The 22,828-nt window shown below is 43.3% G+C and overlaps 1 protein-coding gene across 2 annotated transcripts in view; it reads left to right on the top strand.

Moving 5' to 3' along the window:
* SMAD2 (SMAD family member 2) overlaps positions 1 to 22,828 on the top strand; it is a 66,321-nt gene that overhangs the window by 33,106 nt on the left and 10,387 nt on the right. Inside the window, exons 3-7 of one of the 2 annotated variants that reach the window (XM_019531790.1) lie at positions 10,067 to 10,156; positions 11,318 to 11,511; positions 12,986 to 13,120; positions 15,641 to 15,715; positions 16,567 to 16,620. In XM_019531790.1, the coding sequence (XP_019387335.1) occupies positions 10,067 to 10,156; positions 11,318 to 11,511; positions 12,986 to 13,120; positions 15,641 to 15,715; positions 16,567 to 16,620 (548 nt within the window). The remainder of the gene's footprint in view (positions 1 to 10,066; positions 10,157 to 11,317; positions 11,512 to 12,985; positions 13,121 to 15,640; positions 15,716 to 16,566; positions 16,621 to 22,828) is intronic. The other variant, XM_019531791.1, reaches the window with a different exon arrangement.

Here is a 22,828-nt window from a genome sequence, read left to right on the forward strand (position 1 = left end):
GGCTGAACATAAGGAAGAATTTCTTTACTGTGTGAGCCCCCAAGGTCTGGAACAGTCTGCCAGCGGAGGTGGTTCAGGCACCTACATTGAACACCTTCAAGAGCAAATTGGAAGCTTATCTTGCTGGGATCCTATGACCCCAGCTGACTTCCTGCCCTTTGGGCAGGGGGCTGGACTCGATGATCTGCCGAGGTCCCTTCCAGCCCTAATGTCTGTGAAATCTATGAAATATTTTAACAGCATTTCTAAGAAGTGTATCTGGGCTCTTTATTATGTACTTAACTGTATTACCTGAGTATCTCAGTTACTAAGTTATTTTTATCACCTCCCTGTGAGAAGAAAATATTGTTTCCTGTAAAGCTGGCCAACTTAAATATAAGGTATGGGTTGAATCAAAGAAAGGAATGGTTATTTGTAAATGCAGTAGCGCAAGAGGAAATTTTGGATGCCTAGCATTAAAAATCATACTGAAAAACACTGTTCAGCAAATACTACCAGCACCCAATCTGCATAGACACTATCACTTAGCTTCTGGTTATGCCCAGAAGCGCTTCAGTCTTGATGCAGCTGAACAACTTAAATTGAAGCCCAGGAGACTGCAGCACTACATAAGGTTTTCTGTCTGCTTGTCTTGGGACTGGAATATCTTGGCAGGATCACTCCCCCCACTGGAGTTTCAAAGTTCAAAATTGTCCTCCTGGAGGTTCCTCATCTGTGTTTTGTGACTTTTTTCTTTTTTTTAAGAATGAGCTGTAATTGGGCAGACCTACGTAATGTCCTGTAAAATTTGTACTGGGACCCGACTAAGATCAGAGGAACTGCTGCTTGAGACTTTCTTAGATCAGTGATGCTGTGAATAGTGTCTATCGGTGATCTCCATTATCTGCCTCTTCCCTGTCCTTTTTCCCTTTTAAAAAAAACAAAAAACAAAACAAGTCTCCTAAGCTGTTTCAAGGATCTGGCCAGCTGTGTGGCTATAGTTGCCTCTTCCTGCCAATTCATAGGTCAGTGAGGCCATGTGGTATTGCATTTGTCTTACTTCTCACCCTTGAGAAATCACTTTTATTCCCTTCCCCCTTTAGTTTTTGGAGATTCTATAAGTTTGCCAGCCCCATCTCCTGTTCTGTTCACCTTCAGACTTCCCTTACTCTGTCCTTGGTCTGTTCTGCCCCAAAACAGATGCTACAGAGTATAGGAAACAGCATTTTTTTTTTTTCCATTCACCTTCCATGTTACCATAGGAAACTTGCCCTCTAGTGTGGAGGTGTTATGCTGATACACTTCCTGGTATTGGACAGTTTAGGGAGAGTAACTTCCGCCTTGCTTCCCCTTTTGCCATGGAGCCCCGATGCATAGAAAATCCATTGTGCTTCTTTACTATGCGGGGGATTTGGGCAATCTAGCACTGTGCAATTAGGCTGGGTGGCTTGCTTTTGGAGAAGTGAGTGATATGTTTTGATGGTAGGCTGTAACTCCATCTGCACTTCTTCTGCAGATTGTCTTTAGGTTGAAGGTTGGGTACCTGCTAAGTGACCAGGAAGTGGAAAAACTATGTGTTTAAAAAAGCTAAAGAGTGTCTGGCAAGATATGAATTATTCATAGACTGGTTTCATTTGACACTTCAGGCCTGGTCAGGCCTAGCTACCCTTTTGGGAATGAATGAGAAGACGGCATAACCCTTTAAGGAGGGGTAGGGACAGCACAGAGCATGTCTATACTTTTATTTTATATCTTTTAAAGACATGAGAAGTTTACATTGCGTGTGTGGGGAAGGAAGTATTTTGCCATGTCTTAACCCCTCTCCCCCTTAATATCAGGGTAATTATCTGCAATGTCTACCGCTGCTGGTGCCTTAATGTCTGTGTCTTGTGTCAGATGAATTCATATATTGCACTGGTGCTAAGGCTTTTTACTGGAGGGAAAAAATCTCTTAATAGCTTTGTAATACTAAAAATGTGCTTTGTACTTTCCCTATGCAAGGCTTTCCTTCTTTGAAAGTTCTGCCCTTAATTACTATATCTCAGCTTGATCAGCATTCTTGAACATTTCCTAATGTGCATTATAATTAATAAAATGCTTCTCTGAGGTTTTTTTCTTTTTTGGATGTAATCCACCCCAAGTAAGAAGAATAATCAATATTTGTAAGGAAGTCGGGAAGAAGGAGTTGCACTGGAAATGGGGAATTGCAGCTGAAAATATATGTATAGATTTATAGATTTATATAAATCTATATAGATTTATATGTGGGAAGGAGGGAGGGAAATTTTTTATATAATATAATTTTCCCTCCTCTATTCTTTGGTGTAATCATCCTGGACCAAGTGGTGAAATGAAGAAAGGTGTGGATCACATCTACCCAGGATCGCACTGTCCACTTGGAGAAAGCAAAGACCAGCTGCTGCTTTGATGTCTAATTTTCAGTAGTAACAACCAGTATGACTGGTTTTCCAGAGTAACCAGCAAGAGGGTTTTCCTCCCCCGAGTCTGGGCAGCTGGGTATCCAGCAGCCTGTCATGGTCTTCTCATGCTCCTAGTTTTTGGCACGACTCTTGCATAGCAAGAATTAACTAGCTTTCAGACTCTTCATCAGAGTCCATTTCAGGCTCAGGTGCTGTTTGCTGTGATACTGAGGCCCTGTGACAAAATCCTGTCCAGTTTTCCATGATATGGACAGGCATCGTAAGCAGTACTGGAGGTCTGTACAAAAAAAATCTCCTTTGTTCCTGCTTCATATCGCAGAAGCTGAGGAGATGAAAACTTCTGCTGGATGCATAGCACATGATAGCATTATAGGGTGATACTATTAGCTGTTGTGAGTGCAGAGTTCACATGGCCACCTAACAAGAATGGTCATCAGTCTATGCGTTGCCATTTAAACAAGGAGGCGGTATCTCATCTATGCAATCCTGATCACCAGGAGTTACACTTCTAAATGGATGGGTCATTCTTGCTGGTATGAGAAGCAGCGCAGCCTGCGGAAACAGTATGTAATCATTTGAGGTGTGGGTACCTTAATATGCAGTAAACTGCTTATTTTTCATATTTCTATTTTGAATTGCTTAAAGAAAAAGTATTATTTGGCCAGTTAATCAGTAGTAAGAACTGTGTTGTGAATTTAGGGCACTCTGTGCAGCCACTGAGCTAAATGCAAGCTTACCCCTTGCCTTGGGGAAACAAGCCCTTAGAGCAGTGGTTCTCAACCTTTTCAGATTCAGGAAACCCCTCCGTAAATCTTTTGAATTTGGCAGTACTGTTAAGAACTGCCATTGCACTGTCTCAGCTTACCTCTGTGGTTCTCGACCAGGGTGCTGCAGTCAGACTTGGAAAGGCTGCCTCCACGTGAGGTGCATGGGGTTGTTTAGTCTGGTCACAGTGGCTATGTTAAGTTTGCAAGCCAAAAAGAAAGATCAAAACCCTAGGCATCCACTCTGTGCTCACACGCAAGTAACTAAATGGCTTAAAGCACACGCAAAAGAGTTTTGTGACTAGTGTTATGCCGTTGGATGATGCAGTTGCGCAGTGGCTGACAGGGTGCAACTGAGGTTATGAAAGGGAAGATGATGTGCAGTCAGGTGCTCTGAAATGGACCTGGAACCCAGGAGTTGCTTCCCAGAGGGGCTGATCTAGACTGGCCAACCTTGCGTGTCCTGGCGATGCATAGACTGATGGCAATTTGGGGTATTGCCAAATAGGAGGTAACAAACTTAATCAAATGAGGCTACTCTGATGATATGAATGTATGCAAGTGCTGTGAAGCACAGACTATGGAGCACCTGCTTGTTTGCCAGCTCCTTGGAGAGAACTGTATGAAGGAGGACCTTGCTGCAGCAATGGAAAGAACCATTGCTTGTGCACGCTCCTGGAAAAACATCTGGTTTATTGCCAGGACATGAGAAGAAGTGGTGGCAATGGTGCCCATGCTGCAGCCTTCCTGAAAGATGCTTGTGGCATCCAAAGGTGCACCCTGGCTGTGAACCTCTGCCTTCGTGACGTGACTTGGGGAATAATAGGATACTGCTTGCAACCTTTTCATGCCAGCTGGCTGGTCAGCTAGCTGAGCTGCTGCTTAAAGTGACAAAACCCTAACAAGATTAAAGGACTGAAGGTTCAACATAAGGTTAAGACGGTAACAGTAGATCCAGCGAGGGCGGAAAAGGTGCTTTGTTTATTGCAGGTTGGATTCTGTTCAGCACTCTTCCTCTTTCTCAGCTGTTTCTGTGTACAGGCAGTCCTTGACTTACAACATTTCGAGTCGCAACGTTTTGCACTTACAACATTTATAAATTGACACCTTTTCAACTTTATGACGTCACTTTCGACTTACAACGCTTGATCCAATGTGACACCACGCCAGTGAACAAGTTCACTGTGTCGCTCATCTCCCTGGAGAACATCTGTCCAAACTTGCTTGGACGAGTCCAGCAAAATCACCCCAAAGAAGTCCTTCCAAATCAATATGATTTCTATTTATGATTTAAATACATTAATGTAGCTGTATTACTTATCTATAATTGATTGGGTACAAAATTCTGGAGTATTTTTGGTGAAAATCGGGTATCAGGCCTTCGTTCAGGAACCAATCCCCAATTTATAACATTGTTTCTTATGAGAAAATTGGTTCCGAGTTGCAACGTTTCGACTTAAGATGTGGTTTTCAGGAACCAATTGTGTTGTACGTCCAAGGACTGCCTGTATTACAGCAGCACTGCACAGTGATCGGAGACCTAGTGCCCGAGAGAGCCTCTTCCTCCGTGTTTCCTTTTTACACGTCCAGGATAGGTGATGGCCTTATCTGATTCTACAGGAATAAAGGGCTAGAGCTAGAATACATGGGTCCTTTATACAGGATATACAGCTCTAAATATGCAGGGTTGTCTTTGGGTAGTCTCTACTTATGCTCCCCTACAGCCTGTATAAAGAGTTTTTCTTGTCTTCTCCATCTCTGTCCCTCGTTTTTGGAACGCAGATCATCTTCTTGCCTTTTCCTGAAATTTCCCCACTTATGGAAATGTTCTGCAACACTTGCTTGGCCTGGCGGATTTATTGTCCAAAATAGGTTCTTTTTGGAACTCTTAACTTCAGAACAGAAGAAGAATTGAAAGTGTGCTTCATGTGGTAGCACAGCAGTAGCTCCATTTAGGGATTCTTGCTTCCATGCATAAGGTGCCAGTAAATACCACTGCTATGCTTAGAGGAAGAGGCAACTTTTGTACCACTTGCAGTACCTGAAACTTCAGGCAGCTGAAGCTCACCACCAGTATTTGTTGGATATGTGAGAGATGGAACTGGAGGTATCTGGTCACTTATTCATCACATGTGATCATTCCAAAAGCTTGGGTGTACAGGGTGAAGTTGGGCTAGGTTTACCTGTGTGGTTGAGATAGGTGGTTTTTTCAGTGCTTTGACTTTTTCCCTTTAAAACTGTTTCCGGGGAGGCTTGGGACATGTGTTAGGCCATTCAACAGAAGGAGTAGTCCTAGTATTTTTTTTTTTCCTTCCTCATGAAGACTAGAGACTCTGCATGTTTGTGTCTTTCCTAAAATCCAGCTAGCTGTTGAAAAACAGGGAGTTTTGCCTAGTTATAGCACCATTGCTTAGGATCACTGTCAGGGCCCTGTCTATACATGATAGCTTTTACCAGTTTAGCCCCATTGTGAATACTCTAACAAGTGCCAATTTGATTTAGCTTAAACTCTTTCCTAAGTGACACAGTGAACAGGAAGAGAAGCAGTGGTTTACTGGAGTAGGTGTGTTCACACCCAGAGAGGTGTGTGTGTGGGGGGGGGGGTCCTGTGTTTTTTGTGTGTGTAAATTTGTACCTTTCAGTTGAACTGAAAAAAACCCTTCCTCATAGATCGGGCCATATAACTCTGAAAAATAGGTGGAATTTCTGAAAAATGCATGCTTGTAGCCTATGTTGACATAAGATCCTATGTTGACATATGCTGTGCATCAGTTCTTTGTTGCAAGGCAGGGGAGGCTGTAGGAGAGAGTTTTTTCAGGGATTTTTTTTTGTGGTTTTGGTCCCCTCTGGCTAACTTGGGGGACACGTAGGATAGAGGAAAAGAGGAACCACAGCACATCTGAAACATATGGACATTGGAGCCGAATTAAATAGCTGAAACAAGTATGTCATTAATTGTGCAATACTCAGTCACCACTCATTTTAAATAACACTGTTGCAGAAACAAAGTGAAAGGTTCCTTTTTGCCTCCAGTGGGACAGATAGCCGTCAGCCTATTCCTTGTGGACTGAGACTGAGACTATTACTCTTCATCCTGAAAAGTTTCAGGAAGTTGACCTTAGAAATGCAGGTTTAAAATGAAATGCTGCGGCTTTGATTTGTGGGCAGTGGCATTATGCTTTAACAGAAAAGACAGGGTGTTAATGGCTCAAATAGTTTCAGATTTTTATTAAATCTTGCTTCTGTGCAATTAGCAGTCTCTTTAATGGTGTTTGTTCCAGCCATTGGGGGAACTTTTCACTTTATTTGATCATTTACATAGGACAGAGGTGCTCACAGTTCGCATCTTACTTAGTTTATTGGGCCACTTCTTGTCATGACCTGTCCTAAAACTTCTTGGTGCCCAAGCAAAAAGGGAAGATCCAGGGGAAAGAACTTGAATTTGCTGCAGTGAACACTAGCAAAGGTGTAGGGGGAAGCTTCCCCACTTTACTGCTCATGTAGGTTGGTTTCACATAGGATTTGCCATTGAATCTCTTTGTCCATATATGAGATGCCACCAAGGCTTATAAATTGGCAGCGAGTCATGAATTGCTGGGACTGAGGTAAAAATCCTAGTGCAGCGCCTTTGTTCCATGCAATTATGTGCCCTAACCTCTGGCAGTAACACTACAGTGCACTGTGCACCTTCCAAACGATGCTTCGTCCTGCTAACCTTTTTAACTGCTCTCCTGTCTTTTAAATAAAAACATTCCTCCTCTGGCTCCCCATTAAGTGATCACTTAGGAATGCCATTTTTCTGAGATTAGAAAAAAGTGTTTTGTGGGCCTCATGATGAACTGACAGTATGAGACTTGAATCAGTTGCAGAGAATTCTTTCTTTAACCAATGGCCTAAAGCACTGCTCCTGTTTATCATGGTCTGAGTCTAGATACAGACATTCAGAAAGCCCATGGCAGAATCAGGCTAAGTTATGTGATTTTTCTGTAAGCCGCGTAGTTTAGATCATCAGCAAACAGCATGCATTCGCCCTTTGGGGGCTGGAGGTGCAAATCTTAGACTGGGTTCTGCCATTTTTAAACCAGTCTGTGCCCCAGACTTCTGTTATGGACATAGACTGGTTTCCGATCACTTATACTGGTAAACGTATAATGTCTGTACCTGGCTTAAATCAGAAACTCCCAAACTTTTATTAGTGTATGTGGTATACTCTCCATGGAGTGAATGGATCAAGTGTTGTGAGCCTGCATGTTGCGGTGATGCATATACTAAATTTTGGGAGCCTCTCGTCTGACATAGTGTAAATTTTGAAGCATTGTTCCACCTGCATGAGGCACCTCTCAATGCTAGCAGGATTTTTTGGTTCTGTCTTTGGATTTTTGTGTTGGCAGGTAATGTGCAGCACGTTTTGTTTAGTTGTATTGACCAATCAAAAATCCATGCTTGGGTTTGAAAACTAACTTACAAGCAGGGGTGATGCACCATTAAAGGTCTTAACCTTGTCTCTAGCACGTGTGTAGAATTTCATTTGTGAAATACCTAGACGATTACCAGACTCAAACATTCACCTTGATACAGGTTTCTTCTAACTTTACTGCCTTTTTACAATGCCTAGACCATGCATAGGCAACCTCCAGCATGCGTGCCAGAGCACGGCATGCAGCGGCATTTAGCTTGGCACGTGCACCTTGGAAGGGGCCAAGGCTGTGCTGCCACAACAAGGATCGGGCCCCCTTACGCCTCCCTTGCCATCCACCCTGGCATACGAATATCTTACACGTTGGTTGCAGAACTTTGCCCACCCCGGCCTAGATCCTACCTGTGGTTTCAGTGAATTGAATGAGATGCAGTGGTGCAGGGTGCCTGAGAATGAAACGTAGTGTTGGGTTTCTCTGTGCAAAACAGCTGCTTATACAAACCATCTGCGCACAAGTGAAACCTGCCCAGCTTGGTGTGTTTTTGTTGTTTTTGACTCTCCACTGGAGCACTTCATTTTAATATCTGGAGCTCTAAAATAACTATTTTTGAGCCTTGTAAATGAGATTGGAGAGCTTAGATTTCAACTTGATAGCTAAGATTTTTTTTAAAGGTGTGTTAAAAACTTCGAAGCACTACAGCAACCAGTCAGCCTTCAGCTTGTACCTTCATAACTGCCATACTTTACACTTCAAAGCAATATATTCCAAATACTATTTCTGTACAAAATCAAACAGATTCTGACTTCCCAAATGCTTGAAACATGGTCCGTCATACAGCTGGGTATACCTGGTTCCCAAACACATGCTGCACAGCTTTCAAAGCTGTCTCCTTTTCACTTAAAGTGGTAGTAAATATTACTGTAAATACTTTTTTGCACTGCTGTAATCCTAAAGCAGTTAAACATTGCCTTTTACAGAATAGGAGTCTCTGATTTCCCTGCCTATATAAGAGTTAAGGCTCGATGACTCCTTACTTATGTTATTAAGTCTTAGGATGAACTTTTCTCAAGCTGCTGCATCAACCTGTTTGCTTAATTGTGTATATGTTAGTGATTCTCAACATTTTTAGCCTCGTTGCACTTCCCCCGCCCCCCCGGTGACTTTTCTGAACTTGGAGGCCCTTCAGATGAGAGACGTTGAGCTAGAATCTAGCTGGTGCTAGCTTCTTTTTTACTAAAACATTAAAGGTCAAATTTCAGATCATTGCCACCACTTGTGGCATTGGGATTTTCTTTTGTCTTTTTTTACCATAAGGCACAAAAGATTTTCATCATCCACAGCTTCATTTTTAACCTACTTGACCTGCTGACATCAGGGGGTGAGGAGGAGGGCAGGAAAGGAACTCGCTATACCATGCTCTGCTTTTTCCATTGTCTGTCACTCCCCACCCTTGGTCTGTATCTGAGGGGCATGGGCTCTCATCCCCACCGCACTAGTTTTCTGGTGACTCGTACACCAGTGACCCAAAGCAACATGCCATCTGCAGCCCCTTCCACGGGGCCTGGGAGTGTGAGAGGAGTGTGGGGAAGAGATGAGTTAAAAACATGTCACAACCATAGCACATCCACGCACCTGTGTGTGGCAGGCCATGCTGCTAGGAGCGTGGAGGTGGTTCGTGCAGGGGCTGCCAGGGCTGGAGAGCAGCCACAGGTGCCACTTGTCTGTGGTATGCTGGGTGGGAGGAAGAGCAGCCATTTAACTCCTAGCACAGGGCCTGGGCACTCTAGCACGCTTGGAAGGATCTTCTGGCACCTTGGGCTGTCGTGGTATGCTTATTGAGAACTGTTGGTGTATCCCTTGGCAGAATAAAGTAGTATTTGGGCCATGCTTTAATCAGAAATGAAGCAGTAAATGGAGACATTGTAACAGTAAAATGGGCATTCTTCGTTTTGGAGTTCAAATTTTCCCATTCGTAGAGAATGCCCTAAGGAAGGCTCCACAAGCTGATGTTAGATTGGTACTGATGTGGTGTCTACAAATGATCTTTCTTAGGCAATGACAGATCAGCGTAAGATGCACGTGGCCTTAATTTGTAAGCTCTTAAATAAATATACAACCCCCCTTTCTTTTTAACAATTGGACTTTGTTTAAACCCAGGCTGAGGAAGTTTTGCCTGTTTTAAGGGACATTAGAAATACGTTGATTTCTTAAGCTGCAAAATTTGTTCACCTTTTTTAAACATTATCATTTACCTTGAATCCACCTGTTCCATTTGACTGGCCTCCTTCATATAGAAAATATAGCATTAGATACCAATTCATATGTCAGCCTACAAATGCTCTATCTTCTATGTGAAAGGAAGTATTCTGTACATTTTTCCATGTTTTACATCATGGTATTTGGAATAACCATGCTTCCATATTCACATCAATTTTTTTGTTTTTTGTTTTCAATTTATGCACAGCACTTGCTCTGAAATTTGGGGACTGAGTACACCAAATACGATAGATCAGTGGGATACAACAGGCCTTTACAGCTTCTCTGAACAAACCAGGTGAATATTCTGCCCTCTCTCGCATCATAGAGATCTTGTGGGAGGGATTGGATTTGGAGGGTCTGTAGTGGGATGCTTTACCTGTAAAGTAAACTTATACACAAATGCTTCCTAGACCTCATATGGTACAGCATTTTAAAACAGTTGCTTGCCATTGTAAAAATCTGAATGTTCGCAGCTGATGTTTTGACCAATGAAATCCTAATTCTGGCATATCCTTTTTCCATACTAGTGCCATTGAAAGAATGGGAAAACTTGTTAAATGCAAGCTTTAATGTATTTTGGTATTTATATGAACAAGGTTAGGACATTTAAATCTTTAAGCCTAATCTTACAAAGTGTTTTGTAAATTGCTTTGTACGCCATAAATTTAACTAAATCTTGCTAACTGGATTAGATATGTGCTACAAAAGAATTGTTGGAAAATTCTTCAGTAGTTAACAATGGGCAAATTTAAAATAGGGTTTTTGTTTTTTTCATGTCACATTTGCTTGCTTTTGTGTATTGAGGTTTTTGTCTCCCATCCCATAACAACCATGAACATCTGCATTTATGTAAGCATATGCAGTCTGTCTTAAAACTAGCAAAACATTTTCAGCTGGTAGCAAGGTATGTGAACAGTCAAGCCAATAAATGCCACACCTTTTAAAGATGTGTTCATGCTTTTTGCATCACTATGACACTGCTGTGTGGATCACACGGGCAGCCAACTGCTGCTATTTTATTTGCAATCCTGTGGGAGTTACTGTGCTTAAAGCAAAAAAGCATCCATGCTGCAGTATAGTCTGAAGGGTTATTAATGGTATGTCATGTTACAAATGTTTCCTACATTTAAGAATTGTGGTTGAAGTATTCTTGTTATGTTTAGCTGTACAATGGCTTTTTAATCAACTTGAAACTCATTGGCACTAACTTCTGCTGAAATTAAGTTGCTTTAAATAATAGTCCGTCTGATGCTGCTTTGTTTCTCTCATTTGAAGTTCTCTGCCAAGAACATGCATGTAACTTACCTATTGTAACCCTGCCAAATTCTGATCATCCCCCACATACACTTTAACTATTCCTCACCCCCACCCAACATACTCTTTTGTTTAGATTTTTTTTTTTTAAAAGACACAGAATGCAACTTATAAACATTTTTTCAACATCTTTCCCATGTAGGTCTCTTGATGGCCGTCTACAAGTATCTCACCGTAAAGGATTACCGCATGTTATTTACTGCCGCTTGTGGCGTTGGCCAGATCTTCACAGTCATCATGAACTTAAAGCAATTGAAAACTGTGAATATGCTTTTAATCTTAAAAAGGATGAAGTATGTGTAAATCCTTACCACTACCAGAGAGTGGAGACTCCAGGTAGGAGGACTGCTATTAGACATTCTAAAGAAGCACATATACAGTATTTACCCAACAAACTCTTCTCTGATTAGTTGGGCTTCACTAATGCAGCTTAGCATGGAAAAGTGGGTTGAAAAGTGTTGTTCAGGCTGCCTCACTGAATCTGTCATATTTGGATAAAAAAAGTAGCACAGAGTTTTAAGAACACAAACAGTTCAACTATTCAGCAGTTTTCAGTGGTGGTAAATTAGTAATGCTTTAAAAAGACATGTCTGCATTTAATATAAACATTGAACAGTTTGAGTGTTGCTAACAAGTAGGGGTGCACCGATTAAAAATTTTTTGGGTTGATACCAGTGGCCTATTTATTGACCAGGTATATCGGCTGATACTGATCTCATTGCTGATATATGCAGCCCAGCAGCATCTGGCTGGTAAGTCTGCTGGGGGGAAGGGGCATGGGAAGGCAGATTGAGGCCCCCCACAGTGAAGGAGGGAGTGGGGCTGGGGTGGGGCAGGGTATGGGATAGAGTTGGTGGTCGTGGGGGGGGGGGTGGCTTCTGCTGCATGCACCCCTGAAGGATGCATGTAGGGCATGGGCCCCCTGCATCTGTGCATGGGGCAAGGGTGTGCTGCAGGCTTAGGACTAGGGCTGCTCCAACTTCTTCCTGGCAGCGGTGCTCAAGCAGGGCAGGTGGTGGTGGGAAATTTTTGGGTGGCCCTAACCACCCCCCCCACCTTGTAGCCCCCTCCTCCCAGTACAGCCTAGCCTGCCCTGCCTGATGCAAGCGAGGCTGCTGAGAAGAAGCTGACCTATCCCCATCCCTGAGTGCACAGTCGGCAGCTTGGCCCATGCACAGATCTGGGTGACACATGCCTTCCTGGGGGTGCACGCAGCAGCGGGACCTGCACCCTCTGGACAAACCAGCAGCTCTGTCTTGTGCCCCACCCCACCCTGGCTGGGCAGTACTTGCCCCTGCATCAGCCCCACTCTCTCCCTCATCGCAGGGTCCTCAATCTGTCCCTCCACGCCCCTTCTCCTCCACCAGCAGACTTACCAGCTAGATACTGTTCTCCAAGCTGCAGTCCTGGCCATGTGCATGCTGCGGGTGCGTGCATGTATGTGGCATTTATAAGGCGCAAAAAGCCAGTTGCCTATCGTGTCAGTTTTCCTTTTATTAATGCTGATATGATATGGACCGATGTATCGGTGCACCTCTACTAACAAAACCACTCATTTTGTTTTGATTTTACATTAGCGGTTAGGTATAGTTAAACAGTGAAATCACAAATGACCGTGTGCTACTCTGACTGGTATGGAATAGCTCTTAGTAGGCATTTTACAAATCTGAGACTAATTACCTGACTTAAAACTATGTTAAGCATAGTACTTTAATTGTTTGCCTGAGGTGTTTTCTTTCCCCCCAGCTCAGAAAGAAGTAAAATGGATGTGTTCAGGCTCTCACTAATGCATTGAATTCTACCTTCCCAGTCCTGCCTCCTGTATTAGTGCCACGACATACTGAGATCCTAACAGAACTGCCTCCTCTCGACGACTATACCCATTCCATTCCTGAAAACACTAATTTTCCAGCTGGGATAGAACCACAGAGCAACTATATACCAGGTATTCTTCTGTTTGTTTTTAAAGATATGTATTGTTTATGTTGGCACTTAATGTCCAGATGGTAAATGAAAGATGGAGATTTGATTAAACTTCGTAATTGATCAAATGGCTAGACAGACCTACTGGAAAATTCAAATAAGATGCGCTTCATCTTCATCCCCATAAATTTCAAAATGAGTGACACTGCTACGGATTCTTTTCTGTACAAAAGAAAAATCCCATGCTCTCCTGGTAAACTGAACCAGCTTTGTTTAGACACAACACTACCTGAGAAGAGATGTTTTCATGCACGTGTGTATCCTATTTGGTATTCAAGATGCTTTGGGGGGTGGGGAGCAGTCATCTAATACATTTTCTGCATCAACATTAATCTTTGCTTCACAAATATTGTACAAGCAAACCTCAGCTACCTGATTGCTGCATGATGAAGCCTGAGTAGACTACTGTGTATGATCCTGCAGCGTAGTTGTTGCTTGCAGGTTGCTGTTTTAGCCACCTTAACTCAAAATTACTTTGAACTACGGGCCATGATTGAGAAGGTCATTTTTCCCTCTCACCCCGTGTTCAACTTTGCACTGTGGAATTTTCTTTTTCAATGTCTTGTCCTATACACCAGTAAGAGGGGAGGTCCATCTTTTTTCCCCAAACTGAAGTAGTCTTCCTTTCTCTCCCGTTGCCCTAGCCTATGAAGCTTTGCTGAGAGAGGTGCCATTCCAACTTGTGCTGCAGCAGCACCTAGTATACTACAAGGAGCTGGGGAAATACTGTCTGTTGCAAAGAAGTAGTTCTGACTTGAAAGCCCGTGCCTTATTTGATGCAGACTTCATAACTTCTCATTTTATAAAATGCTGTTGCAGCTTTGCAATCTGACCCTTCACAGCTGGGTGGTCTCTTTGGAAGGTGCTGCAAATGCTATGATTGCAGCTCACCCTCTCAGCAGTCCAGTCTGCAGTAGCTTGTTCACCTTTAAATAACGATTCTCAAACATCAGACTTCAGCTCTCCTTTTCTTGTTGCTTTGGTGTTCAGACTTCAACCCAAACAAATGGGTTTTAATAATAATGTAGGTGGAGAGATCTCTTCTGTTCAGACAAAGATCTCAGATATGGAAAAGGTTGGCAGCTGAAAACAGGAGGTAGGTTAGACTGTAAATGGTTACTGACCTTTACCATAGCTGTGGGCTCAACTACTATGAATTAATCAGAGAAGGGAGGAGTTCACTTAGTCATTGCAGCATAAAATAGCCTCTCAAAATTAGTATGTTTTATTATCTTACAAGTACATGTCAAAACTAAAAATCTTCTGTGCTTTAATCTTAAATGTGGCTAGTAAACTAACTGTGCTGTAACTGCTGTAATGAGTATAGTTCTAAAAGAATGTCAGAGTCCTAATGTGAACAAAGTGGACATTTATTTGTGACAGACCAGTAATTTCTGGAAGATTCATAATGGATCTAATGCTAACATATATTAGCTTTACATGACTTCACAAATTGCATTCACTTTTTTTTAATTAACTGCCCTCATGAGGCCTCATTTTGTTGCTTTGCTTGCCAGACACAACTGTGGATTGGTATATGGCTTTGATTTTTAACATCTAGCCCAAAGAACCTTTCCTTTTGAATTTCTACTCTGTAATTCATTTTAGAAGAATTACAGTGTTAACCATAAGTGTATTATTTTGATAATATAGTTCACTAAAGATAATCTTTTTAACTTGTAAATTTACCAGAAAAAGCCAATAATAGTGTCTTTACATCAAACCACTTTCATGTTTCGAAGGAAATGGACTCCAGAGCTGCTGTAGGGTAACTCATTAATTATGTGAGAAACAAATTCCTTTTGGGGGATTGGAGAAAGGGGAATACAGTAGTCCCTTGGGTTTTTGAGCTCTTATTTTAAAATTAAACCTGACTTCTAGCATCAATGTCCCTCTTAAATTTGTTATGTAATTATTTCAGTCTGTTTTAAAATGTACTCCAAAACCGTAAAAGGAATGGTGATAATAAGCACAAGCTTTGTGGTGTTTAGGAAACTAGTTAAAATTGTCTGTCATCTTAGAAGGGAACTGGCATTTGATTGGAGAATAGTTGCAGCAAGTTCATGGAATCAGCTTAATTAGCTGGTTTTTCCAGCAAAAGTTCCCAAAGGGCTTCTTTCTTTCTTTAGTAAACGTGAGAGCTGCCGGTCAACAGAGCAAAATTCTGCACCTGGCTGCTGTGAAAGCAACATGCAAACATGTTTGTATGTGCAGCAAATAAGGACTGCATACTACATTTTACAATGCGTTTCACTTATTGAACAGGTGGAGGGGAGACGAGATTATGCATAGGTTTTGTATAGGGAAGGCATGGCCTTAAGGCTAAGTGTCTAACAGACACCTTCTGTGAAGAGCACCCCGCACTGTGCAGTCTGAAATCAGTGTTTGAAGAGTGTGTATGTAGGGCTGACCGTAAGGGCTGAAAAGCCAAATGCTTGTACATGTCTTTGCTTTTTGTGCTAACAGACTTTCCTCTTGACAGAAACGCCACCGCCAGGATATATCAGTGAAGATGGAGAAACAAGCGACCAACAGTTGAACCAAAGCATGGATACAGGTAAAGCTTTTTAATCTTTTCATCATCTGTTCAAAGGTGAGATTTTTGAGATGGGATCTTCTGACACAGTGAGATGAGCTGACTCCACCACTTCATCCAAAATCACGCGGGCCGTGGTCCCCTTGTATAAGACAGTTGCATGGTTTTAAGCTCTTGTTTCTAAAACTTGAGGCGATGGACAGGCATTCATCCTGAAAAGCATGACTTGCAGGCTGAGCCGGGTTAGCTGCAGCCATAGAAGTTTGCTTACACCCCACGCCCCCCAGTTTGGAATCTAGGACTTCTGGTTTTCTGCATATAAAATAAATGACGTTTACATAAGCTAAATGATGATCCAGGTGTAGCTTTGTCTGTGTTCTGTCATGAATATTTCCCATGTTTGTGGGCTTTGCTAGTTGCCCCTGCCACCATCTATCCCCACCACCACACCTCCCCCTTTTCTGGGCTTTTCTGGTTGTTCCTGCCACCTTCCCCCCACTACACGTCAGGGTGTTTTTAAGCCTTCCTCAGACTCATTGGGTTTTGGCTACAGCCAAAGCTGGGGACTTTGACTGTATTGTCTCAGTACTCCTGCTGGGACCAAAGCCAGACGTTCCTGGCTGGAGGGTCTTGTCCCTCTGCCCAGGGTCAGACCCATTGCCATGTTTGAGGCTGGGAAGGAATTTTGCCCCATGGTCTGTTTGGCACTGAATAAGGATAACTGCCTGTTTTAGTCTGGAGTGCCATGTCTGAAGTGTTTGTAGTAAGTTCAAGAATAACATTTGAAAATAATGCTAAGCCCTGGTGAGGCATGGCCTTCTGTAATTTGTCATTCTTGCTTTAAAATAATAATCTGTGCACTGCTTCTACAGGATCTCCAGCAGAGCTGTCTCCCAGCACTCTCTCCCCAGTTAATCATAGCCTGGGTAAGCTGCAAATACTTAAGTACTTGCTGTATTGTGTGTTGTATGTTTATCATTATAAAGTCCATCTCTTTCTTGCTTTCACTTCAAAAAATATAGACTGCAATCAAGAGGGAAGCAGAATCATGGCTGGATCTCGAACGGTAACTAAAGTCAGACTTCTTGGGAAGGAAATTTAATTATACATTTAATAATGAATTCCATAATAACTGTCTTTTCTTGTAACTACCTTGACCCTTAATCAAGGGATAGAGTTGCTGGAGTAGGAATAGGCAGGAACTGTAGTAGTAAGGGTTAACTCCCTTACTAAAGAGTGACGTCATCCACAGGAAGTTGTCAGTCAACGATTTTGGGCTGAAGGTTAGTTGTTACAATAAAGGCTTATTGAGAACACAGAGTCTCCCTGCTTCTTTCAAAAACCCAGAATAACACATGGTGTCATAAGCGGAGAATCCTGCCACCAACAGGAAATTGAACAGGTGATTCCCAACTGATGGATCTGACTGTAGCAGCAGCTGAATACACCGCAGAGAAGGGCTGGGCACTTCTACCTGCAGCAGAGCCCAGAACAGCAATGAGGCTGGCTACAGAGACCATGCAGGCACTCTGAAAGTTGCACCACCAGAACAATTTGATTTCCAATCCCCTGGAATGTGGCCTCAGTGGATCAGGTGTTTTAATCGCTTCAGGGAGGTGTCAGGTCTGGACAAACATCCAGAAGCTTGTCAAATGAGTACTCTTACCTACTCTATGAGAGATCAGGCGGATGAAATTCTGCTGTCACTCCACCACCAGAGTCTGTAAAGTCACAAAACAGGATGCAGAGGATTGCACAGTACTTCTAGATGAAGTTACAGGGTCATCATCAGTTACAGGGTCATCATCAGATCCAGGAGTCTGGATGACAGAAATTGAGCTCAATGGACAGCCAATGCCATTTAAAATAGATATAGGAACAGCAGTCTCAGCTATCTCCGTTTCTTACTACAGCCCACATAGGGATGGGATTCTCCTTACCCCTACTAAACAGTTATGGGGACCAGGAGACACTACCCTCAAAGTACTGGGGTCCTTTAATGCAAAGACAACACTGAATCAGAGATGTATAGACTAGGAAGTTTGTGACTGGTAACCTTACTTTGCCTTTACTTAGATTACCGGCTATACAGGCACTGCAACTTGTCCATTGACTAGATGAAATAGCAGACCAGAAATCCTTTGAGCAGTACTATGGAACCAAATACCCGTCACTTTTTTTCTGGCCTGGAAAAAAAAGTCAAGTGAATATCGGATATGCCTAAAAGCTGATGTCAGTCCATATGCATTAACTACTCCAAGATGGGTACCACTGCTACTAATGGACAAAGTTGAAGAAGAGCTAACATGTATGGAAGAAATGCGAGTCATTACAAAGATTGAAGAACCTACTCTTTGGTGTTCTGGGGTGGTGGTTGTGCCAAAACCCGATGGTAAGATTAGGATATGTGTTGACCTCACATAGCTGAACAAGTACGTGGGCTGAGAAAGACAGACATATTCTTCCTTCTGTGGAACACCGCTTGGCTCAATTTGCAGGAGTCAAAGTTTTTGCAAAATTGCGTGCTCGGGCAGGGTTCTGGCATATTCCTCTAGTCACTGGAGCATCCAAGCTAACAACTTTTATTACCCCATTTGGACACTACCGGTTTAAATGGCTACCTTTTGGAATCTCATCAGCTCCTGAATTCTTTCAGTTTCAGATGTGACAGGTATTGGATGGCCTAGAAGGAGTTCTTTACCATGCCAATGATATTTTGATTTCTGGGACCACCAAGGCACAACACTGTGCAAGAGTGGATGAGATGCTCGGAAAACTCCAAGAAGCTGGAGTTACATTTAATGAAAAGTGCACCTTTGCTACTTTACAACTCATGTTTCTGGGGCATTGGATTACACCGCATGGGATCCAGCCAGATCCATAGAAAGTTGCAGGCATCAAGGGGTTCCCAGAACCCAGAGATGTCCCCGAACTAGTCAGATTTTTAGGCATGGCCACATACTTGGGCTGTTTTGTGCCAAACTTGGCAACAATAACAAAGCCTTTAAGACACCTCTTAAGTGACAAAACATACGGCTCTGGGGACGACTACAGCAATCTGCCTTCAATGAGATCAGATCTATATACTCAGTTCACCCAGATGAACTGGCCCAGTACAGTCCAACACAAGAAACTCGTATTGCAACAGATGCTTCATCATCCGGGATCAGAGAAGTGTTAAAACAATGTCAGGAAGTTGGCCACTGGGCCCCTATTGCTTTTGTGTCAAGAGCACTTTCTCCACCTGAAACTTGATATGCACAAATAGAAAAAGAAGCACTAGCAGTTACTGGACATGTGAGAGATTCAGAACTTTCCTTTACTTATAAACTGATCACAAGCCACTTGTGTCTCTGTTAGGAGACGAACTTCCACCGAGAATCCAACGATTTTGCCTCAGAATGCTGAAGCTCACTTACAATATAGCACATACCCTGGGAAATTTGTTACAAACAGCTGATATTCTTTCTAGGGCACCATTACAGACTCCACTGTCTCCGAAGGAACTCTGCCAGGAATGAGATATTCCTGTTTACATGGACGTTACTGAGGATGGGATACCCATATCTGCTTCACTACAAATGAGAACTCAGGAAGCTCAAGAAGCTGCTTCCTCTTGCCAATATATAAAGAAATGCTGCTTGGAAGGATGGCCTTATGTAAGATTCAAACTGTGAACTAGAAAAATACCAGCAAGAGAGACTTAATCTCCATGTTGTCAGAGGCTTAGTCATGTTCCACAGCGGAGGTCTGATACCTTCCGCATTATGCCAGGATATCCCAGAGAAGATTCATGATGTTCAGCAGGGCATTACAAAGTGTCAAGCCAGGGCTTGCCAGGCAGTATGGTGGCCCTTCATCTGTGATGATGTACACAACTGGGTGGTCAATTGTAAGGTTTGTGCCCAACCCCGGCCAGTCCATGTGAAGCCATGCTGATTTACCAGATCGTCCATGGCAGATTTTGGGGGCTGACTTATTCACTGGAAGGGTTCTGTTTACCTCATTTTTATGGATTATTCCTGTTACTTAGAGATGGTGATTGTCTGGGACTTTGCCCACAGCAGAGTTATAATGGCATTGAAGAGTATATTTACACTCTATGGCACACCTTCAGTTTTAAGAACTGACAATGGCCCATAATTTTCTGGAGCCATGTTTAAGCAGTTTGCAGCCCAGTATGACTTTCAGTATGTCACCAGCAGTCCACATTTTCCCTGTAGTAATGGAGAAGCAGAACGTGTGGTGCAGACTGCAAAGGATTTGCTTCACAAGAATGAAGATCTCTATAAGGCACTCTTGAGCTGTCATTCAACACCATTGGAGCATGAGTGGAGTCCACCCAAGTTGCTTAGAAGTCGTCGACTCCGTACAACCCTCCCAATTATGAGCAATGACAAGTGCCAAAACTTGTCAATCCACAGGTGTTTCATGAGAGAGACAAACAGATGAAGGACTGCCAGAAACAGACCTATGACACCAGCATGCTTCAAGGCATGTTATCTGCTCTTGCCCCTGAGCAGGAAGTTTGGATCCCAGAGCCAGGGGTCCAAGGCACCATCCAGGCTAGGGCAGATACCCATCATTCATACTGGGTGGAGACGGCTAGTGGTCTTCTCCATAGGAATCGGGAACATCTCTGCCAAATCCCACCTGTTTACCACACTAGGTCTGGATGCACCTCGTTTCCACCAAAGGGATTAGACTTGTGAATTAGTTGGGTCTAAACAAATAATTACCAGTGCTTTTGCTTTGTTTAGGTTCACTTTGTAACTAAGTGTGTAGCAAGTTAACCCCTGAGAGAGGGGGATGTAGTAAGGGCTCACTCCTTTACTAAAGAGTGATGTCATCCACAGGAAGTGGTCAGTTGACCATTTTGGGTCTGGGGTTAGTTTTTACAATGAGTCTTAATGAGAACACAGTCTCTCTGCTCCTTCTAAAAACCCAGAATAACTTGGGAACCATGGCATGAGCTTGTAGGGAGTTTTGACCTTTACAGGACCACTTACAGTCTGGAAGGGCATGTTGAGCAAATACTAGCATGCAGTCTGCTTCATCCTTTTATCTGGGCTTTGAGGCAGAAGTGGCGTTCAGAGGCGGGGTTTCCTGTGGGATGTGGCATGACCCAGTTGCTTCATCCTGAGGGTGTGGTTATGCAAATACGTGCTCCTCCCAGAAAGAGCTCTGAAGGGGAAATATGAATGAAAATACCAAATTGTAAGAGGGAATTGGAAGTAGGGAGAACCAAGGGACTGCTCTTTTCATGTCAGCACATATCGTCCTAGTTTGTCTGGGACTTTGCCCATCAAGAAGCAGTTTCTTTTTCCTTTCTTTTGTTTTAATATGGCCCAAAGCTTCCAGTTTGATAAATTGCAGAAGGGCAACATTGGGGTTTCCCTAAAACACCCATTTTTTTGACCTCACAGAATTCAAAGCTAATACAGGGCTGTCCCAACTTCTTTGTGGCTGGGGACCACATATCACATGGGCAGGAAGTGGAAGCTGGAGGACGGAGGAGAGCCCGTTGATGGCAGCTGCTGTAGCCTGAGCTCTAGGAGGAGCAGTAGCCAGATGGGAGCCTGTGGGCTGCAAATTAAGCCCTAATGGACTGCGTGAGCAGTTGCTTGAGCAGATAAAATTTTACTTTGTCCTTTATTTGCAGCAGCATGTTCAAGGCTAGAGTGAATAATGGGCCAGTGAGGGAGGGTGTCCCTCCCCTCGTCTGTAACATTAGGTTCAGTTTTGCTTATCTGTCTCAAGGGATATAGTAAAATTACAGGGTCTAGAGAAAGTGGAGAATGATGATAGTCATGGAAAAACTGGAACCATTGTTCTTTGAAACTGCAGATATAATGATAAAGTATGCAAATGTATACTTTTACCTTCTTTTAAACCTGTCTATTAACCCCAGTGAAATATGCGGTTGAAGACAATGGCTGTAAGATGGGTGGGTACTTTTGCACCATCTATGTTTGGTCATAGAGATTGCCACTAGACCAAGAACCTAAAAGGATTAATCCATTTATAAGGGTAATGAGAATATTCAGAACTGTTGAAACAAATGCATCTTTAAAAAAAATAGGCCTAAAAATTAATGTTTTGGGGCATGTGCTAACTTTATTACACATTGTAGGTTCACAAAGAGGGACCTATTTTCTGTTGACAAGCTCCTGCATAACTTTACTACTATAGAATTTTCTTGTACACTTTTTTGTGAAGCTTGTGTTACTTATCTACTCGCCTGTCACTGGGTGATTAGGTAGACAGCTTACCCAATCCAGTGTGGTGGTTCTTCTGTTGCTACTGAGAAGAAAATCTTGCAAATCCTTTGGAAACCACAGTTTCATGGAAGTTGTGTACTTAGCAGTCTCCCTTGAAGTAGCCAGTTCCCCATGAAAAAGCGTGGGGAGCTGGCTATGTTAAAAAAAACAGCAAAGAGTTGGCAAAAATCTGTCTCCTAGAAGGGAAGGCAGAGGGGGAAGGGAAACTGGCCATCTCCTGAAGTGTGGGGGGGAAGAGAGAGGGGCAGGAAAAGTTCTTGTCTCTGTCTCTTGAAGAGGAGAGGGGGAACATGGAAAAGCCCAGCCAAAACTGTTTAACTCAGTAATTATTGCCCTCTGCCCTTTGAGGAGGGTGATAATTACTGAATTAAGAAGCCAGGCAGCTCCAGCTAGGGTAGGAGTGGGCAATATTTGGGCCCAAGGGCCTCATAGGGAGTTTTGATCAGCTGTCGTGGCCCAGGTCAGCACCGCCACCCCTTTCCCCCCCAAACTCAACAAAATTCCCTATGAGTGTGTATGTGGGTGGGAGCAGTGTTCAGGAGTGAAATGGGAGAGGCTGGGATCATAAGTCCCTGCCCTTTTAGGGAGGTAGGGGAGGGAGGGCAGGGCTGGCTGGGTCCCAGGAGCCTGTTCAGAATGGAGGGAGCTAGAGGTGCATGCGGTGCGCCCAGTGCATCTCTGCTGCATGCACCCCTGGCTCCCTCCACTCTGAACAGGCTCCTGCACTGCACCACTCAGCATGGGGCTGAACGCTGCCCACTCGCACTAGGTTGGCCCACGCTGCACTCCCACCAGTGCTCGCAGCGCGGTCAGGTGCTGTTCTGCGCCCCCAGTCTCCAGTGCTAGGATCTGG

Source organism: Crocodylus porosus, unplaced genomic scaffold (assembly GCF_001723895.1).
Source record: "Crocodylus porosus isolate Cpor-Errol unplaced genomic scaffold, CroPor_comp1, whole genome shotgun sequence".
Lineage (NCBI taxonomy): Eukaryota > Metazoa > Chordata > Crocodylia > Crocodylidae > Crocodylus > Crocodylus porosus.